This window comes from Schistosoma mansoni, chromosome 1 (assembly GCF_000237925.1).
Source record: "Schistosoma mansoni strain Puerto Rico chromosome 1, complete genome".
Taxonomy (NCBI): Eukaryota; Metazoa; Platyhelminthes; class Trematoda; order Strigeidida; family Schistosomatidae; genus Schistosoma; species Schistosoma mansoni.
The window spans coordinates 11,014,611-11,033,369 of record NC_031495.1 but is presented as its reverse complement, the minus strand read 5'-3'; the positions used below and the strand labels follow the sequence as shown (position 1 = coordinate 11,033,369).

Sequence of the window (18,759 nt, the reverse complement as noted above, 5' to 3'; positions counted from 1 at the left end):
AAAACAAAATAATATAGTACAAATAAAAAATAAATTTTAAGAAAAAAACAACAACATAACTTTAGGATAAATCTGTTATATACATGTGTATGTACATTTTGCGATTCTCCCCCTCGAAGTGTAAAATCTTACTTCAGGATTTGGTTGCATCGACACCTGAACTAATGATAGGAAGTGAAGTAGTTGATCGTGTTGACAGCTTCACTTATCTTGGGAGTCTCATCAGCCCTTGTGGTCTGGTGTGTGACGAAATCTCAACACGGATACATAAGGCTCGTCTAGCTTTCGCCAACTTGCGCCATTTATGGCGTAGGCGAGATATCCGTCTAGCAACAAAAGGACGGGTTTACCGTGCAGCAGTTCGCTCCGTCCTACTTTATGGCAGTGAAACATGGCCGATAAGAGTAGAGGATATTCGTAGGCTGCTAGTATTCGATCATAGGTGTCTTCGACGCATTGCTCGTATATCCTGGGACCACCGAGTAAGTAATGAAGTCGTTAGGAAACGAGTACTCGTTAAGGATGGCAAATCGACTGATGAAGTAGGGAAACTTCATCAGTTGAGATGGCTGAGATACGTGTTACATATGCCCAACCACCGACTGTCCCGATGTGCAATGTTTTATGGTGTAGGAGTAGGTTGGAAGAAAGCTAGGGGCGGCCAAACCAAAACGTGGCACAAATCCATGAATTTACTGATGAGTGGACTGAGCCATGTTGGTAGGTGTAGACTACCTGGTTGGGATTCGCGAGATGATAACAACCGATGGTTACAGACCTTGAATGACATGGCTCGAAATCGTTTACAATGGCGAAATGGCATCCGCTAGTTGTGTTCTGCCAAATTCTAATCTTCTGAATTCTTCATGTCCCTTTTTTTTCTCTTTCCAAATTTATTTCACTCGATTATACTCCTTGAATAACATCTTCAAACCCTAATCTTTCGGATTACTGTTTATACTCTTACTACCTCTACCAGTATGGGATTTGAATCGACAACTGCATCTGTGTTAATGTGGTATGGCAACTCGAACTAATGTACGTACGTACGAAGTTCTACGTTGTAATTGACTGAACTGACTGTATGTAACTTGAAACATAACGCTACAAATGATATAGATTGAATAACAACAAATACTAATTAGCGTTCTTTTTAAAAAAAAATCAATCAATCGTCCTGATATGATACTCATCAGCAATTCAGTTTAGATAGATTCGTGAATTCAATTGTGAAAATACTACAATCTCTACAAATTCTCATACTTATAAATTTGAAACTATTCAAAGAGAATCATAGAATTTGTTAACCATTTATCTAAAATAAAAATGTTAAACATTCTTAGCATAAATCTAGGAGATAAAATTTTGTAAACAGTTCAAACAAATAAAATGTCCAAATATTATCATAATCATATTTAAATCTGGTTTCCTTATATTATCTAAACTACTTCTCCCTTTTCGAAACTGGCTCTATATGAAGTTATAATTAACAACAATGTATATGTATATATAACTAATAGGATATGGGGACCTGAGCCGTTATACATATGTACCAGCTTCTACGTTGTGACTGACTGACTGTATATGTAAGAGTTGATTTTGTAATTGTTCTTAATGAAAGTGTAGTGAATAGATAACTAGTTGGGACAATCGAATGTATTTAAGCACAAATTACAGACTATCTCACTAATATCTGATAACCATACAATGAACAGTTAATTTGCAAAATAACAACCAATTGCCTCAATCTTCACCGTTCCTTCTGTAAATATCAATCCATCTTCTCTAATTTCATTGATCATGCATTTTCGTATCGGTTACGCTTCATTCCTGTTCGTTCCTTATCGATCTTCTGACAAAATACATTCTATGTCTGACATCACCATATACTACTTATATGGATATAAGTAGACCATGCCACAAAAGTACGAATAAACTTTGTATTTAAGTATCAAATAAAAGCCGATTTAACTATTCACCTAACTGAAAGTTTTATTTCTGGTAATAAAGACAAATAAGTAAAAAATAACTAGATTTAGTTAGCAAATAAAGACTCCCAATTAATGAATGATCAATCTATATGTAAAGGTACTTCTTGAATAACATCTTAAAACCCTAATCTTTTTCTGATAGTCCCGCTACAAAGTAAAATTTTCTAAATTTTTTTCCCACAATATCTTTTTAGTCTTTTTTTTATTACTCAAATAAACCTACTGTAGTTACGGTCTGAAAACAAAGCTACTTCTAAAAAAGTGTATTTCCAGACAGACAGTTAGGCTAAAAAAAAATAATAACATGATGAGTCATAATTAAATTAGTCGAATTTTATATTGGCCAATTACATTACAGAATAAAATGATAAGCCGTTGATTTTATCGACCAAAGGGGATAGAAAAATCTTCCATGTAGTGTACAATATGGAATTAAACACGCTAGTGACAAAGTAAAAAAAAATCCAAGGAGTGAACAATGTTGACAAAGTTGTATTAGTACACTTTTCAATAAGAAGTAGAATTAACGTCTGTTTCATTAGTCATTTGTATAGGACTTGGAGCTATCACAACGACTGACAGAAAACTTAGTCAGACTATTATAAAGAAGCAATAAAAACATGCTTAAACAAATCACGTAAATTATGGTATACTATTTTTTCATCTTAAGCAGAATTCTAGGATTCTAGCGACGATCTTATGCCATTCCTCTTCTTACTCAATAATTATGAAAATAAGTCAAGCCAATCACATGAATATCAAGGATTTTGTTCCAGCTAATTAAAACGAATTTTCCGTTTACAGGCTAAAGGGATCTGAACTTTGTCTACGTACGATTTAGCTCATTGTTATTTTACCTAAATAAAGAATTCGGATGAAATATTGTTTAGGGCAATTAAAGCCGATTTATAAACCGTGAAGTACCATCATTTCCACTGGTGGCACATTTGATGAAATGAACAACAGGAGCTTCGATGAGTTTTGATGTTATTATATTGAGGATCATTACTGAATTATAGATTTAATCGCTAGTTTGACTTCATTTATGATCAAACCGTCATCAAGGTTGACTAGAGAATCTTAAGATATTTTACATACCGAAAGATGATATCGAATAAAACTAGACATTATTATGCTGAAATATCTTACAGGAAAACAGTTAAATATATTATTGCAATAATACAAATAGGATTTCGATTATAAGGGAGAAATAAATTGTTAATTTGAATTATTTTGGTTCTAAGCGGGAAAAAAGGTTGTAAACGTATGTTCCCAAAGAAATGAATCTGAGTTGTAGCTACACATATTCTTAAACTATTTATTAACGGTCAAGTATAAACTCTTATTCAAAGAATTTCGTAGTCGGTTTGGAGCGGTGAAACCCTAGTTTTGTTTAAGGCATACTAGAAATAAGTTTTATAGAACACATCTACAAGGAATACTTTACTTAGCTTTCATAAAAATGTAAGGACCACAACAAATAACATTCATTTTCTAATCCAGATTTAGATTACACAAAATTAGAATAACTTACGATCATAAATAATCCATATTACGAAATGTTATATCGAAAAATTCATTAAAGACCCAATCTTAGTACAATACGAAAAGAAGTAAATACCACTTACTTGGTGAACATCAGATGAGTTACGTCGTGATTTTGATAGACATGAACCAACTAAGCCCAACTTCTCATCAATCTTATGAAAAGCTAATTCCTGTTCTAATTCAAAATGTTTTAAACATGCGCGAGCTAACTCCTCAGATTTTAAATGAAGCTACCAATTTTTTGAAAACATAAATGAAATATTAAATAAATGTGGTTACGTAAGCACAACAATTTAAATATAAATTTGGCCTTACGCTAATAAGTGACCTGACGAGACAAAACAGTATGACTATATCCCACCCATTACTAAATAAAAATATTCCTTATAGCAAACCGGGTCAAAAAGAAATTGTGAATTGTAATTGGTTGAGAAAAAAAACAGAAAAATGTGAGATTATTAGCCGTTTTAGAAAACATGTCTGCATAGCACCAGGGAGCGGTCATTATAAGAAGGATTATTAGATATACGTATTAAAAAAAATTCTTATTGTTCGATGAGAATAATACAAAAGACTAGTTAAGCTTTGTTTAATTGAGTCCATAGTTTTATGTTTCCTATTTAATATTACAAACTAATACTGTTAAGAGGTGGTTTGAATCACTACGACCAAAATTAGGCCATCTGATGTAACACCAAGATACGTCGTATTCGGTATTAACTAACCAGTGAGAAAATATGACTGAATTGATTATGTGTTAATCTTCTTGAAGCGACTTCTAGTTTTCCAACCACAAGGCTCGACAGGTCAATGGATGAGTATCGACAGATTCTACCTTAATATTAAACTAATGGTATTCAGTTTCAGATAATGGTCACGTATATCCTCTGACAGATTTCTGGGGCGACAGATAGTTAGTAACAGGAATCTTACTGGATCGTTAAGCCAGAAATGTTTAGTGTCGACGACAATTTTCACTATTTGACAAATGGTTTTAAAGAACTTTGCAATACAATCTCATCTACGAACTATGAGCATTAGACAGAAGAGAAACAATGATGATATTATTAGCGAAGAACAGAACAACTAAAAAGTACGTGCTGAAAAAGGTATATAACTAGAGTAGATTGATAATATACACTTGCAATTGTTAAGGTTAACCTAAATCAGTATTATTGTGACGTGTGGCTGTTGCCAAGGCAATTATTGTGACCTTTCATATCCCAGCATTATTGTGGACCCCTCAACATTGAATACAACAGGTAATGCATACATATTCCTAATGGTTCCTATCATATACTGTGACATGCACTTATTTTATTGTCATTCCTTGAGATAATAGCTTTCTTGTAAAGTCCTGTCTCTTTTCCTTGAATCCACCTGCGACAAAAACAACATTGACTTTTCAAATATCCACTGTATTAAAGTGTTAGAAAAACAAATTTATATGACAATATTAGAATACAGAAGCAGGTTTCTAGAATTAAAGACTTTTAGGTCAAACTTATTGGTAGCTTATCATCTGCTTTCCCTTAAAAACCAATACAGAGTAAAGTGCCAATGATACAATTCAGTCCTACAACATGTATACAAAAATATACGTCATGTAGAGAATAAGTAATTGATGTTTGACTGTTATTTTTTTGTTTAACAACGTAACTAAACAATCCATGGCTTGAATATGAACTGTCATTTAAGCGTTAAATCTTACACTAAATGGTAAGCACATACGGATTATCGCAAACTGTAATACCTAACACAAACCAATGTGGATATATTTGGGATAAGTTTATTTAACAATGACATAATGAAGCGAATAGTGAAGAAGATTGAATTTCTAGTGTTTAAATTAAATTTGATTCAGTATATAGCCTTATGTAACTTTCAACTAAACTGTAAACGACTAAGAGTAAATAATATATAATTTCTTAGACTATCTAAAGTGCTCAGCTTAATTTAATGAGGCAGTTCTAAAAAGATGCGAAGTTTCTAAAAGAGAATAAATAGATTGTTCGATTAATAAAAGAGGTTTGAGTTCATATTTATGTGGATATCCACTTAAATAAGTAGCAAAAAAGTCGATTAAAAAAACAGTGATTGCTTTTTATTACCAAATTATCCTTAGCATGTAATTCTTCTTCTAAATGAGAAATTAAATCATTCTCCAACTTCCTTTTGTGTAGAGTTTCATTTAGCTGAGATTGTTCATGTGATAGATCTTTTTTCAACAGCGAGTTTTTCGTCTCTATTTCTTTTAATTGGCTTTCATACGTGTTTAACTTGTTTAAATATCTCGATATTTCAACTAAAAGTAAAAAGTGAATATGCCGATTAAATCTTATCATCCATTTGATACAAAGTAAATTCTAACTATCTTTACAACCTCACCTTGAGAGAATCGTTGTTCTGCTACATGTCTTTCAAATGGAAGGACTTCTTTGTTGTCCAGTAAAATAAGTGAACATAAATGAAATATAATGAATATCCGACAAAGTGACTGAGTGTCAAATTTTTCAATAGTATTTTTCACTACAGCTTCATCACTACTAGAGCTGTTATGAGTATTTATTATAAGTTGTTTAACAGCTGGATTGCCTTCAAATGTGAAAACTGTGAGATTAGATAGAGATCTCAAGTATGTTATTTGATGGAGCTGTAAATAGAAAGGTAGAAATCAGAAATATAATAGGTTATCAAATTACCATAAACAAAATATCTGGAGGGATGTTTAGCTCCAAATAAAACAAACAACCTGTCAGAATGCAGGCAGTGTCAAAGTAAATTGCTAATACGTGAAAACTGGCCCGATCTTATATCATAAACATGGTATTATTAAAAGCCTTTGAACTCTAATTTTCCAAGAAAGCCGTAGAGAAACTAAAATATTTCTTAAAGTTATCAGATACTGTTAACTCTGTGAATACATCAATCACTCATAAACACAAAATCAAGTACATATGTGCATCGGTGCAAGTTTTGGATGCGTAACAAGCGCTCACAAAGCTATCCATTGGTAAAATGTATGGCTTGTTGTGGAACGTATTGGTCGTAAAAGTAAGGACACCACTTGTCCGCAGAAATCAGATCCACTAGATAAGGTTTGAAGTATTAAACGAAGTAGCACGAAAGTGACACCACTGTAACCTTACTACAACAGTTGAAGACACATAACGTTACCAACATCAATATGGTCAAAACAATCAGCATCTTCAGTAGCCTTAACTTTTTCACGTTACGTAAAGATAAGAATAAGGGTTTTTGATCAGTTCAGTCGGGAATTTATGCATAACAAAACCCAACATAAGTAAATCTTAATTTCTGAGATCTTCCCAGTTTCCAATCAGTTAATATCTTAAGAAAGTGCTAAAATGTTACTCATGCAAACGACCTAGAAGTCAGCGACTCGAGTCTTGTTAGAATATAGATTGAGATACAAGTAGAATATTAGTTGCTTCATCTGTATCAACGAAAGGATAGGAAAGTTTAGCTCATGTACAATTATTTAACCAGATTAAAAATAAGGGTAGCCAGGAACAAGACGAGTATGCTCATCTTTTAAGCAGCAACAGAAAAGTACCTAATAGTTCAAGTAGAGAAACGTATATTGGCTCCTAGCAGGAAAATCGACATACAATCAACCAGACCAAGTCAGTAAAACTCCAATGAGTCAACACTGTGGGACATAACATTGACTGAAACTCCAGAAAAGACTGAAGAGTGTGAAAAGGCGAAAGTCAAGAAAGGAGGATAGAATTAGATACCACAGATATAAAAACAGTTCCCTCTAACTACGATTGAGGAGCCAAACACTTGGCACTGTGAGGAGTAAATCATCCCCATAAAGTCTTGGAGCGGAGACTGGAAACCTGAAGTTTATTTCGAGAACAGTATTGTTATGACTAAAGGGCTATTTAATAAACGAATCAGACTCCAAAGGCTGCAGAAGATCTATGAGGTATTACGTCATACCACACACTTGATATAATATAGAGCCCGACTACTCAGGAAGTTATTTTTGTCCACATATGGCAGGAACTTGATCCTATGAAACGGACAAAAACTAAAACAGTAAGCAGTTTTTACCATAACAACTGTCGTTTACTAACAGTAAGGAAAATCGAACTTTTAAGGTCTCTAACTCTTGGTCACGACGAACGTTTGATCACCAGCCAGGTACTTTCCACGTACCTTGATAACTATTTGCTTTCTAAGTAAGCGACTATCCTATCCTCCTGTCCTCATCGGCATTGTTATGTACTGATGATATCGACATATTGAGGGTGATACAGAACAAACAAGAGCTTCAAAAATATCTGGACAAATTAACGAAATGAGACATCACTTGGTAAATTCCAGTTAATACCTCAAACTACATGTTGCCGATTAAGGCAAAATTTAACAAGCATTGAATAGTCCCAAGTCACTTCCATTAGACACAGTGATTTGCATCAGTGTCAGTGAAGACTTGAAAACTATTTTACATAGCCGTGTAGTGTCAGTTGGGAGTTTTAGAACTAATTGGACTATACAAAGAGTGACCGACTACTTGGATGACTGGGCATTCATCACGCTGTATGCAATATTCGTTCAGCTAAAACTCCAGTATGGCATACAAGCAATAACGATGAGACTATAATTTACAGATGACCTTTGAGCAACGCTAAAATGATCGTAGGATGTCCACTTACTTACTACGGTTAGATGAGGGTTATAGATTAGTCTGAGGAATGAGGATTAAGACTTACAATTGATGGTTATGGTTAGGAACTAGGTTTGATGTTTTCACCACGAACTGACATCAGCTATAATGCTAAAATGATATCTAACCGAACGAGTGAATGGATTTAACCCCCAAAACTCAAGACCTGATATCTCAAATCTGATTGGTTCGTCCATAAATTATAGTCTCGCCGCAATAACTTGTTAGATTAGAATCGGATTTCCTACCAAATCACCAACTGAAAGGAATTTTTAACATCAACGCACAACTAAAGCATCTTTGACAGGCGCAATCATAAATGATTGAGTCGACTGAGAGAAACCATTCTTGAGGTTAACACAGGAATTTTGGTCTCATAGTTGTCCCAAATAGTAACTAAAACCATGTTGTACATACGTAGGCCGCTCTTAATCTAAAGTTTTGAGAGAATACATTTCCCTACTTGGTACATTTTACCCCGTAAATCTAAAGTACAACCGTCCTTACAACTTACAGTATCGATTTGATTGTAGTGCAAGTGGATTGTTTTCAGCTTCGGTAACCGTTTAGGCAGCCATTTAGGAATGGATGTGATTTGATTGTTATTAACCTTCAGTACCTGTGAAATGAAAGAATAAAAAACAGACGTACCAAGAGATTTGACAATGACTGGATTCCATTAAAGGACGTGATACAATTGTGTGAGATGTTTAAAACAGTCAAGTGACAAAGCGTTGATAAGCCACTGATTTTGCAAATACGATTGTATGAAAGATTCAACTGTCTCAACTCACAAAACTGTTCCAAATTCTCTATCTTTTCGATTTTGTAATTGTTATTCTTGTTAGACAGATTAACAGCATACGTTTGTACTGGTTCTTTCGCTGTTTTTTTCATGAGCAAATTAGACGTCATATATTGTACAAACGAATGATCTTATGACATGAATTAAGGTGAAAATTATAACTCACCTTTTGAATTGCTTACTGCCATACTGAGACACTTATCATGTTTAGGATGAACAAGCATACATGACAGGTAACTTTCCATCCATGGTCGTCTTACATATACGCTGTGTACCTTGGAAAGGCAGATAAGAAAACCTGTGAGATTTCACAAACAACTAGTATATTCGACAAGTGGATAATATAAGACGACACCAAGTTCAAAAATTAAAGTAGTTGGTGACAGCTTGCGTTACATCCAGAAGTTTCATAGTACGCTCTGACCTAACGACCTAGAGTGCAATAAGATGCATGTATTTAAACAAGCTCGAAAACGACATAATTCATTTCGGTTTTTTCAACACGAAACCACATCTATTCATCCGACTTCACTAATTCTAGTCAGCCGGAGAGTTATCTAAGGTGTTTTCTATCTTTTACTTCAGTGAGTGCTTCTGAATAACAGGAACCATCATATTAATAGGTAGGTGGTTACAACCTGTGTAAAAATTAAGGTTGTGGTGTCGGTTGACATGTTAAGCCCATACACCTTATTTTAGCGTCTGGACAAGCTAATTTACCTATTCATCTTGACCATGCTAATTATTCAATGATCAACCCAGACTTTTTTATATGAACGTAGGTATGTGTACACCTTTTATCTTGTTCATCACATGTCTGTAACTTATTCTTGTCTCATTATAAATAATGATTAACGCTTAATTAAAGCGAATTGCCTTACCCGCTATCTCCAATGCCAGTCATTCATGCCTTGCTCGCTGATATTTGCTCACGTGCTTATAACTTTCTGGCCTGAGTCGTTTGTCAATAAAACTGTAGTTGCCGCTTCTCTTTGCCTTCTGATTATATGCGCCGTTTAGATTTGTATTATAACGGTCATCGAGGTGAACGATTAACGAAGCACGGAAATACAAGGTGACAATTCGAGTGCTAAGAAAAGACGATTGGTTCAACAATGGCAAATAAGTCTATAATTTGGTAAATTGTAAGAAGACCAAACTGAAATAACAATAGGGGAAACTGAGATGATAAGTTGCCACTGTTATGCGGCAACTATAACCGTGGTAATTTATCCATAAATACATTACGCACAATTGGTCCAAGAGGAAGATGATAATCCACTGGTGAGTAGGTGTTTTTCAAATCTCTTTTTAAAGCTATTTCCTCAGAGGGTTGGGGTCACTCCGAGTGGGAGAGCATTCCAAATGAGGGGTACTCTTGATGAGAAAGAGTGACAGCACGCTTTGGTGTTCGCTCTTTGATTAGTAATCTTTCGAAGGTTGCCTCGAGAAGCGTGAAACTTGTGTTTCAGTAATGTTTTCGCGTTGGGGTGGCTTGAGGAACTTAATACGTTTAATGTTATCATGACATCACTTTTTCTCCCGTAGTTCAGAGAAAATAATCCCAGATGCTGAAATCCATCCTCGTAAGATTCATGTTCAAGCCCTATCAACCACTTTGTTGCCAGTCTTTATACGTGATCTAAAAGATATATATCTCTTTCAAACCTAGTCTTTTCCGCTAATACTGCCGATACTATGTCTACTTCAACTATTCTGCGATTTCTGATAGTTTTATCTCGGCGTGCTATTGTGATATGGTAACTCGAAAAGCTTCATTTATATGGTAATTAGAAGTATTCAAATTATTGTAATAACTAGAAATTCACGAAACAGCTTAATTTAGGCTAAATAGAACTGGGTGAGCACAAACGAATGTATTGTATTTAGAATTCGAAATCAACAAGTAATCAAGTACCAAAGCAATCGTTAGTTCATACAAATACCACAATTTATGTCCAATATTTTATGTTTCATACGACTGAATGACATAGAGAGACTCTTTTAAACATTACTTTCTTTTTTGATAAACTAATTGAACTTAGTATTTGAAGAACAATCATGTCGATTGGAAAAGAAACTTGAAGATCTGTCGATTAGTAATGTGTGCATAATTCCTGTTGCTGTAATTTGGATTAATTTGGTGTACAATGCGCTGTTGGGATTTTAATTATCATACGCTTTTTATTGCTTGCATGTTTTACAAACGATTCAGAATATTCTAGTTGATTCGATTATATGATCGATTACTCTGTGCACATGATTGAAAACCACATTTCGTGTGGCAGGTAGACTTTCTGATTTTACCATATCTTGACCTTCCGTTATTGCAGATTAAACGCTCGTTTTTGACTGTTCTCTGCCTAAGTGAATACTCGTGAAAAAGGATTTTCATATTATACATGGATTAAGATATACTTTGTGCGAATTCGAATAAATCGTCAACAGAACACGTTCGTTTATTTCTGAATAAAATTCATCTGCATGTTTTACCACTCCTTTCAATATGACTGAGTCTATTTATGTTGTTCGATGAATATTATTTAATCGTGACTGCTTAACCTACGTAAACGTGTTTCCAATTCACTTCATTTGACGACTCTCAAGTCGATTTCACTCGGACTTGGTTTTCAGGCCATTGTGTCCACACATCTCGCTCAGAGAATAGACAAAACGACGAAAACGATCAGTGATTATATTGGTATGGTGAAATGCGAATAATAGTTTCAGTCGCTACAAAATTCATGACAACACATTATTATCAATTTGTCTTATACTGTTGACTTAAACAATACACAGTGAAGTTATGAACGTCGAATAGGTGAATTCTTAGTCGATCAAAATTTCGACTTCATTACCATAAAGATGTCACAGATATGTGTTTAATGCCGTTTTTGTTCGTCGCATATTTACTATCTAAAGAAACCAACCCACTATAATAGAAAGTCCCTAAAAAGCAAGTCCGAAGTTATACTCGGAAAGTCATCCATAAGTTGAGAAGCGTTGTTCGTTTCTTTACACACTCAATGTTGATCTGGTGAGGATAGAATGTATCTAGTAAAACCAGTTAGGTCAGCATCAATGTCGAAAACTAACAGGACTACTTATTCTGGGGATTTAGTTACCGCAACAAACATTGATTGTATTAAGCAGGAATTCTTAATAGTGCACTTGAATGTGTTCAAAACATGAGCCGGTTTATATACTCACTCACTCACTCACGCATGATATCACACGTGGAGAAACATAAACCGAAAATCAGCACTCGCCATACAACACTATCAAGAACAATCCTCTCCAGTCCATTTCAGTTACTATTCAGCCTTCTCTTGCCTGCTCCCAATTCCACGAACAATGTGTTCTTTGATATGCCTCTTCTCATTATTCTTTCACGATTCCTAGTAAGGGTTTGTCTCGTGATACGGTTTCGGGATTTTCGTAATATATCTTCCTTCCACTCTCAACGTCTTTTCCTACTTTCCTCTTCACCTGGAAGTTGGTTTGTTCACTCCCAAATTAAGCTGTTACTAATGATATCCGACAGACAGGTCTGAAGTATTTTGAATAGACAACTGTTTAGAAGTACTTATACATTTTTAATGATGATTGTAGTAGTTCTCCAAGTTCCAGCCTCATTCAACTGAACTGTCATGTGTTGGTGATCCTCGTATTGTATTTCATAATGCTGCTTTTTCCCTTGTGTATGTTGAGGCCTACTGATACAGAGGCTGATACCACACTGGTTGTCTTCATCTGCATTTATTTGTGTGTATGAGATAAAGGATCCAGGTCATTTGTGTAGTGCAAATCTTCTAATTTATTCCGAGCTGTTCATTGCATTCCGTGTTTTCCCTGAGATGTGGAGGTCTTGATAATCCAGTCAACCACCAGAATAAAGAGGAAGGTTAAGAGTAAGCAGCCGTGTCTGACTCTGGTCCTCACTTGGAATCCATCTGTCAACTGTCCTCCATGAAATTCTCCACAGCATAATCCGTCGTGTGATTTCCGTATGACGTTCACGATTTTCTCAGTTACACCGTAGTATCGAAGGTGTTTCTCCTACCCACAAAGTCAAATGTTTTCTCGTAGTCGAGGAAGTTGATGTATGGTGACAAGTTCCATTTAATTGATCATCCAACCATGTTCTATAGTGTCGCAAAGGATGCTGTATACTCAAAATCTGTTTGAATTTAACAACTATTAATAATGATTCATTCGTCTTAGAAATTTTTTTCTGTCTCCCACCAAGTTCATTGTGAAATAGACCTATCTAGACAAAAATTAAATTTTCCATATTATATAAGATCGAAACAAAGTGTAGCAAGTACTCTTAAAATGATGCTTCTTGAGGGTCTAACTAGTCTATTTTTGGGTCATTATTTTTAAATAATCCCCAATGAGGATAAGTACCTGGTTTTTTCCAATAAGTTGGGGACTTATGACTTGATCTCAAGCATAATTGTTCTAAATTATAAGAGGAAAATATCACCTCAGATGTAAAGCACGAGAAAGGGTTAAGCGAAGCGATCTGTTCCCAGAAAAATTCGTTCTTAAAGCGGCATGGTCTCAGATATACACCTTTCACAATGACAATAGAAAATATTTGTTGATACTAACAATAATTTACTAAATATGATGTTCTTTTGTTTACTTTTTTCTCTTGCCATTCTCAGTAAACTACTTCTAGTGTCAACAAGCATACTCTCGGTTATAATTATGAAAAGCGTATAATGATAATTGTACAGCTCTAAGAATGAATTTACTAAAAAACAATCTCTTCATTAAATCAATCTCCCTTGTATTGTGTCTCATCATAACTTATCATAACACTAATATGTGATTAATGCAAACACACGAATTGTTATAAATATTCCCACTGAAATTGATCTTGCTAACCTGATGTTAGTTACTCATAAAAGGAAACACTAAGACGGATAAATATGTCGTATCTTCGATTATTTAAAGATTTTAGGGAAATCTAGGCACTCAGTAACTATGATATATGATCTCCAGGAGTTACTTTACAAATAATACAGACTAAAAGGACTACCATGTGAATTTTCTTTTACACTACAAATACAAGAAATCTATTCGGAAAACTATCAATGTTATTGATGATTACAAAGACCATAAAGTAGATAGTCTCCACGATAAAGATCATTAAATGCCAATATAAGCTTACAATCAAAATGGTTTTGTTACATTAAGTTATAATTTATACATTTATGATAATCCAAACTCAATGATTTTCACTTGGTCTTCCTCTATTTCATTTTGTCCTCAAAAGTCATTTTCATTTCGTTGTGTATTCAAACCTCGTCCAACAGCAATAAATAGATGCTCGTAATCTAAGTAGGATATTTTTTGATTTATTAGTTAAATATTAGCAAGATTGCAATAATTTCATCGTAAATTACTGAAATGATGTAAAAGATATTCAATTAGGGTAAAACACTATTGTATTAAGTGTTCTGAACAACATTATTAACCTTTCACTGAAACCATAAACCGATCAATGTAAGACCACCAATGAAGATCTAGAAGCACTGGGCAGGCGTTTCGTCCTATTATTGAACTCCTCAACAGTGCTAATCAACGACACAGCAAGTGGGAATTGGACCCAGGACCTTTGTTCTCACTCAGATGTATAACCTCTAGACCACTGAGCTGGTATCCAATCAGTGGTAATGTCTGACCTTAATCAACCAACGATATTCAACGACTATCTTCTTTCATCTTCGGTGGGTAACTGCTCTCACACCGGATACGGATAAGCTCCATAGGTCATGGCTCCTCGCTAAAACTACTGATGTATGAAAGGACTATTCACTGAAGACAATAGAAGATGGTCGCGCAATATTTTGAATGGGCGCCGCTGAGAAGTCCCATACTAGGACAAAACACAGGTCCAGTGCTTCTACATTTTCAATGGTGGTCTAACTTCGGTCGGTTCATGATTTCGATGAAATATAATTTATTTACTTTTGAATCACATCAGTTTCACTAAACATATTTTCTGATTCAGGTTCAGCTTTACTACCACAGAAATACATAAAGTTATAAGTCATTTTTTATTACATAAAACTTGGATATTCTTTCTTACTTGAAAGTGAAAGTTGTGATTTTAATATCTTCATAGTTGAAATCATGAGTCAATTGAAGCTGGATCACCATCGAAAACCTGGGAGCACTGGACGGCCGTTGCGTCTTAGTGTGGGACTCCTCAGCAGTGCGCATCCACGATTCCGCACTCGCGAGATTCGAACCCAGGACCTAACAGTCTCGCGCCAGAGCAGTTAACCGATAGACCACTGAGCCGGCATCCAATGCTGTTAATGTCTAACTTCAACCAATCCACGATGTTTGAGCGACCGTTCACCAATTGTCTTCAGTGAGTTGATATCTCTACAACAGACTTGTTTGAACTCCACTGGTCACTGTTTCCCACTAGAACTCAAGGAAACATCCCTTGAAGTCAGTCACTAGTGAGCATATGATTATAGATCAGAAGGGGTTTTGTGGAGATTACAATATTTTAATATCTAACAAAAAGTAAACCTTTACAAACAATTCATACTACTTGTAAGTAACACAAAATGAATTTTCGAAACTAAACATAAATTCATCTCACTGACATGAAATCCATCATAATTCACCAAAATTCATTGAAACATTTTCCAACAATCTTAAGTTAATACATATATATTATCAGTTCCTAATGTTAATTCATGGAAAACAAATATACTTCATCAAACATAATTTTTATCCTTTTTTTCCTTTACCTTCTCCATTTTCTGTTTATCAGAAAGAAAAAAGGAAGGTAAATATAACAACGAGTACCATCGTGTTAATTTTTGTTGGTTTTTTTACAAGCAAATCTTTTCTAAAGCGAGAAAGACTAGAAAATAAAAGAAGGAATACAAACAATATAGTAATTGTAATACTCTTCCTCCTCCTCCTCCTCCTCCTCCTCCTCCTACTACTACTACTACTAATAATAATAATAATAATAATAATAATGATAATAATAATAATAAAACCAAGTTATTTTGGTCGAATATATTTTTTTCGTTTTTCATCGATGATTATGTTTGTATATACCTATATTTGTCATTGTTTTATTTCAAGATAAGTCATGTAATGAGCATTTTCTATTAAAGGATAGAATTAATAGTCATAATATAGAATAAAAGAAAACAAAAACATTTGAATATATATTTAGATTATAAATGTTTAAACAATTCCATAAAGAGTGGTAATCATTTTTATGATTATAAGCAAAGATGGATAGCGGCTGGTAGTGGTATCCAGGATGTGCGTTTCGTTTTATTTGGAACTCGTCAGTTGGATATAGCTGCATTGCAGAGTTGATGTTCACTCTGGGACTCGAACCCAGTACTTTTTGCCATCACGTTATTAGCTCAGCTACTTTGTCCTGATAACCACTTGCTTGTGCAATCGGGTGAAGCTTAAATTCACTTAGTATTGTTCATTTGCGTATATCCTCGATATAGCCTTATTTCACAATCATTCACAAGAAATACCCACAGTATGCACATAGGCTAATAAGAGACTGATCAATTGCAGTCCTAAACATCAATGGGAAGATTCAAACAAACGATACTAAGTGAAAATACCCTCACCCCATTGCACAAGCAGGTGGGCATCAGGACTCAGTAGCTGATTGGATAACACGATGGTGTTTGAAGTAAAAGTAAAAGGCACCGGGATCGAGACCTTTTGAGAACAACAACCCGGAGATGCAGGTGCACCCTGTTGACGAGTCCCGAATAGGACGAAACGCGCGTCAAACTCGATTCCACTGCTAGCCACTATTTATCTTTGCTTACAAACTTATTCTTTTATTGGTTAAGACTAATAACAATGATTTCTTATTATACTAATGACACTTCATATAATATTCTGTAATATATCCGCATGAACAGTCAAATAACTATCAATGAAAGGAAAAAGCAGAGAACAGATTTTCAAAAAATTCGTTCCTTTTTCACTATTTTTTTTTTAAAAATTAACATCTTAGCAACTGTTAAATGTACATTTTCTAAGATTTAATTTAATTAGATTAAAGAAATATCTATGTTAACCCGAATTTTCATCATTTACTTCTATGTAGATTAAAATAAAAATCTCTTCTCAAAATTTAGAAAAATCTAGCAGATCTAAGCAGATGCCTATCGTACTGAGATAATCAATTGATTCTTATTGAATATCATACATATATGATGAGAATAAACATGACACTTTATAATTGAACCAATGGACAAATTTTAGGATATTCTTTTTAAAATTAGGTTGAATTATAAGCTATCTGATATGAAAAGGCTTATTGTATTCAAACAACATTTAAATAACTTAATTTCCTATTTATGTATTTTGTATCCAAGTCTTATCAAGAGTTTATCGATAGCTATTAGATGTATGGATGAAAGCAGACATTTACCTAAACACTAGATTATTAAGAATGACAACGTTACAAAATCAAATGAAGATCTTCCAAATATCTTCTTAGATATTGTTCCTTACCAAACAGTAAAAAAATGAAGATACGATTATATATAGAAGTCGCTAGTTTCTAATCCTTCATCTCATATATATTGAAGAAAGATATTCTTCAAAATGTATCTATTAAAATGGATCTCAAATTAAATCCTACATGTATTCAACTTTCCCGCTATCTGGCTTTACATCTTTCATCTCAAGAATTTTGTTTACATAGAACTAAATTATAAATACCAAAGATACAAACGACTAACCTAAAGTTTCCCTATCGATGCTAGAAATTTTCTAAGTTGTATCTAGAAAAATGACATTTTCTTTCTTCTCTGTACTTCTCTAAAAGAGCTTTATTAAAAGTTATTATAATAATTAAGGTTAAACAAATCCATAAGTAGATTCTATGATACTAATGATGAATGGAAATTATTTCCACGTCAGAAGAACAAAGCATTACTTTATTAAGTTAAAAGTTTCACATTAGTTTATTCACAACTAGTTTACAATTGTTCTATCTCATAGAATTTATAACTAATACAATATCTTATGTAACTTTGAAAGGTCGAATAATCAATTTTTTGAAACTCATTGATAGTGTTGTGGTGCTGGTTACTGATATCCACATACGTAGTATATTACGATGGTCGGGTATTGAATATATTTCAGTAGAAGATCGTTAAGGAGAGAATGGGAACGGCACGCTATTGGTACGAAAATTCATGAATAATCGGAGACTATGGACGGATATTTGCAGAAGAAACAGTCAAATTGAGACAGTTGATTGTTATTTTGCAAATTAATTGTTCATTGTATGGTTCTCATATTTTAATGAGATATTCTGTAATGTTGTGCAAATGCACATTCGATTGTCCCCACTCGTGTTCTTTTTCATTACAGTATTATATTTAAAGTTAACAACAAAAGTAATCATGCTCCAAGTTAATTTTTTTCAATTACCTTTCAGTATATAGTCTCAGATAGGAATTTTATGCAAGTGAACCAGAATGATTTGACTGAATTTACAACTGCTTTTATTTATTACATCATACCTCTTTGTAAGGTGCCATAATTTTTTTATAATGGCAAAATCTGTTGTTTCCTGTGATCATACGATATAGTACCAATTGTCAATAGAACTAATCTTACTTATATAGTTGAGATCATGAGTCAATTGAAGCTAGACCACTATGGAAAACCTGGAA

The 18,759-nt window shown here is 34.0% G+C and overlaps 1 protein-coding gene across 1 annotated transcript in view; it reads right to left on the bottom strand.

Annotated features, from left to right (window-relative positions):
• Nucleotides 1–9,288, bottom strand: part of Smp_150750 (hypothetical protein) — a gene marked incomplete at both ends in the record, with an annotated part of 92,703 nt that extends 83,415 nt beyond the window's left edge. The window contains 6 exons of the mRNA XM_018793250.1: nucleotides 3,620–3,769; nucleotides 5,651–5,844; nucleotides 5,928–6,192; nucleotides 8,753–8,857; nucleotides 8,890–9,173; nucleotides 9,210–9,288. Of these exons, the coding sequence (XP_018647782.1) occupies nucleotides 3,620–3,769; nucleotides 5,651–5,844; nucleotides 5,928–6,192; nucleotides 8,753–8,857; nucleotides 8,890–9,173; nucleotides 9,210–9,288 (1,077 nt within the window). The remainder of the gene's footprint in view (nucleotides 1–3,619; nucleotides 3,770–5,650; nucleotides 5,845–5,927; nucleotides 6,193–8,752; nucleotides 8,858–8,889; nucleotides 9,174–9,209) is intronic.
• Between the last annotated feature and the right edge of the window lie 9,471 nt (nucleotides 9,289–18,759).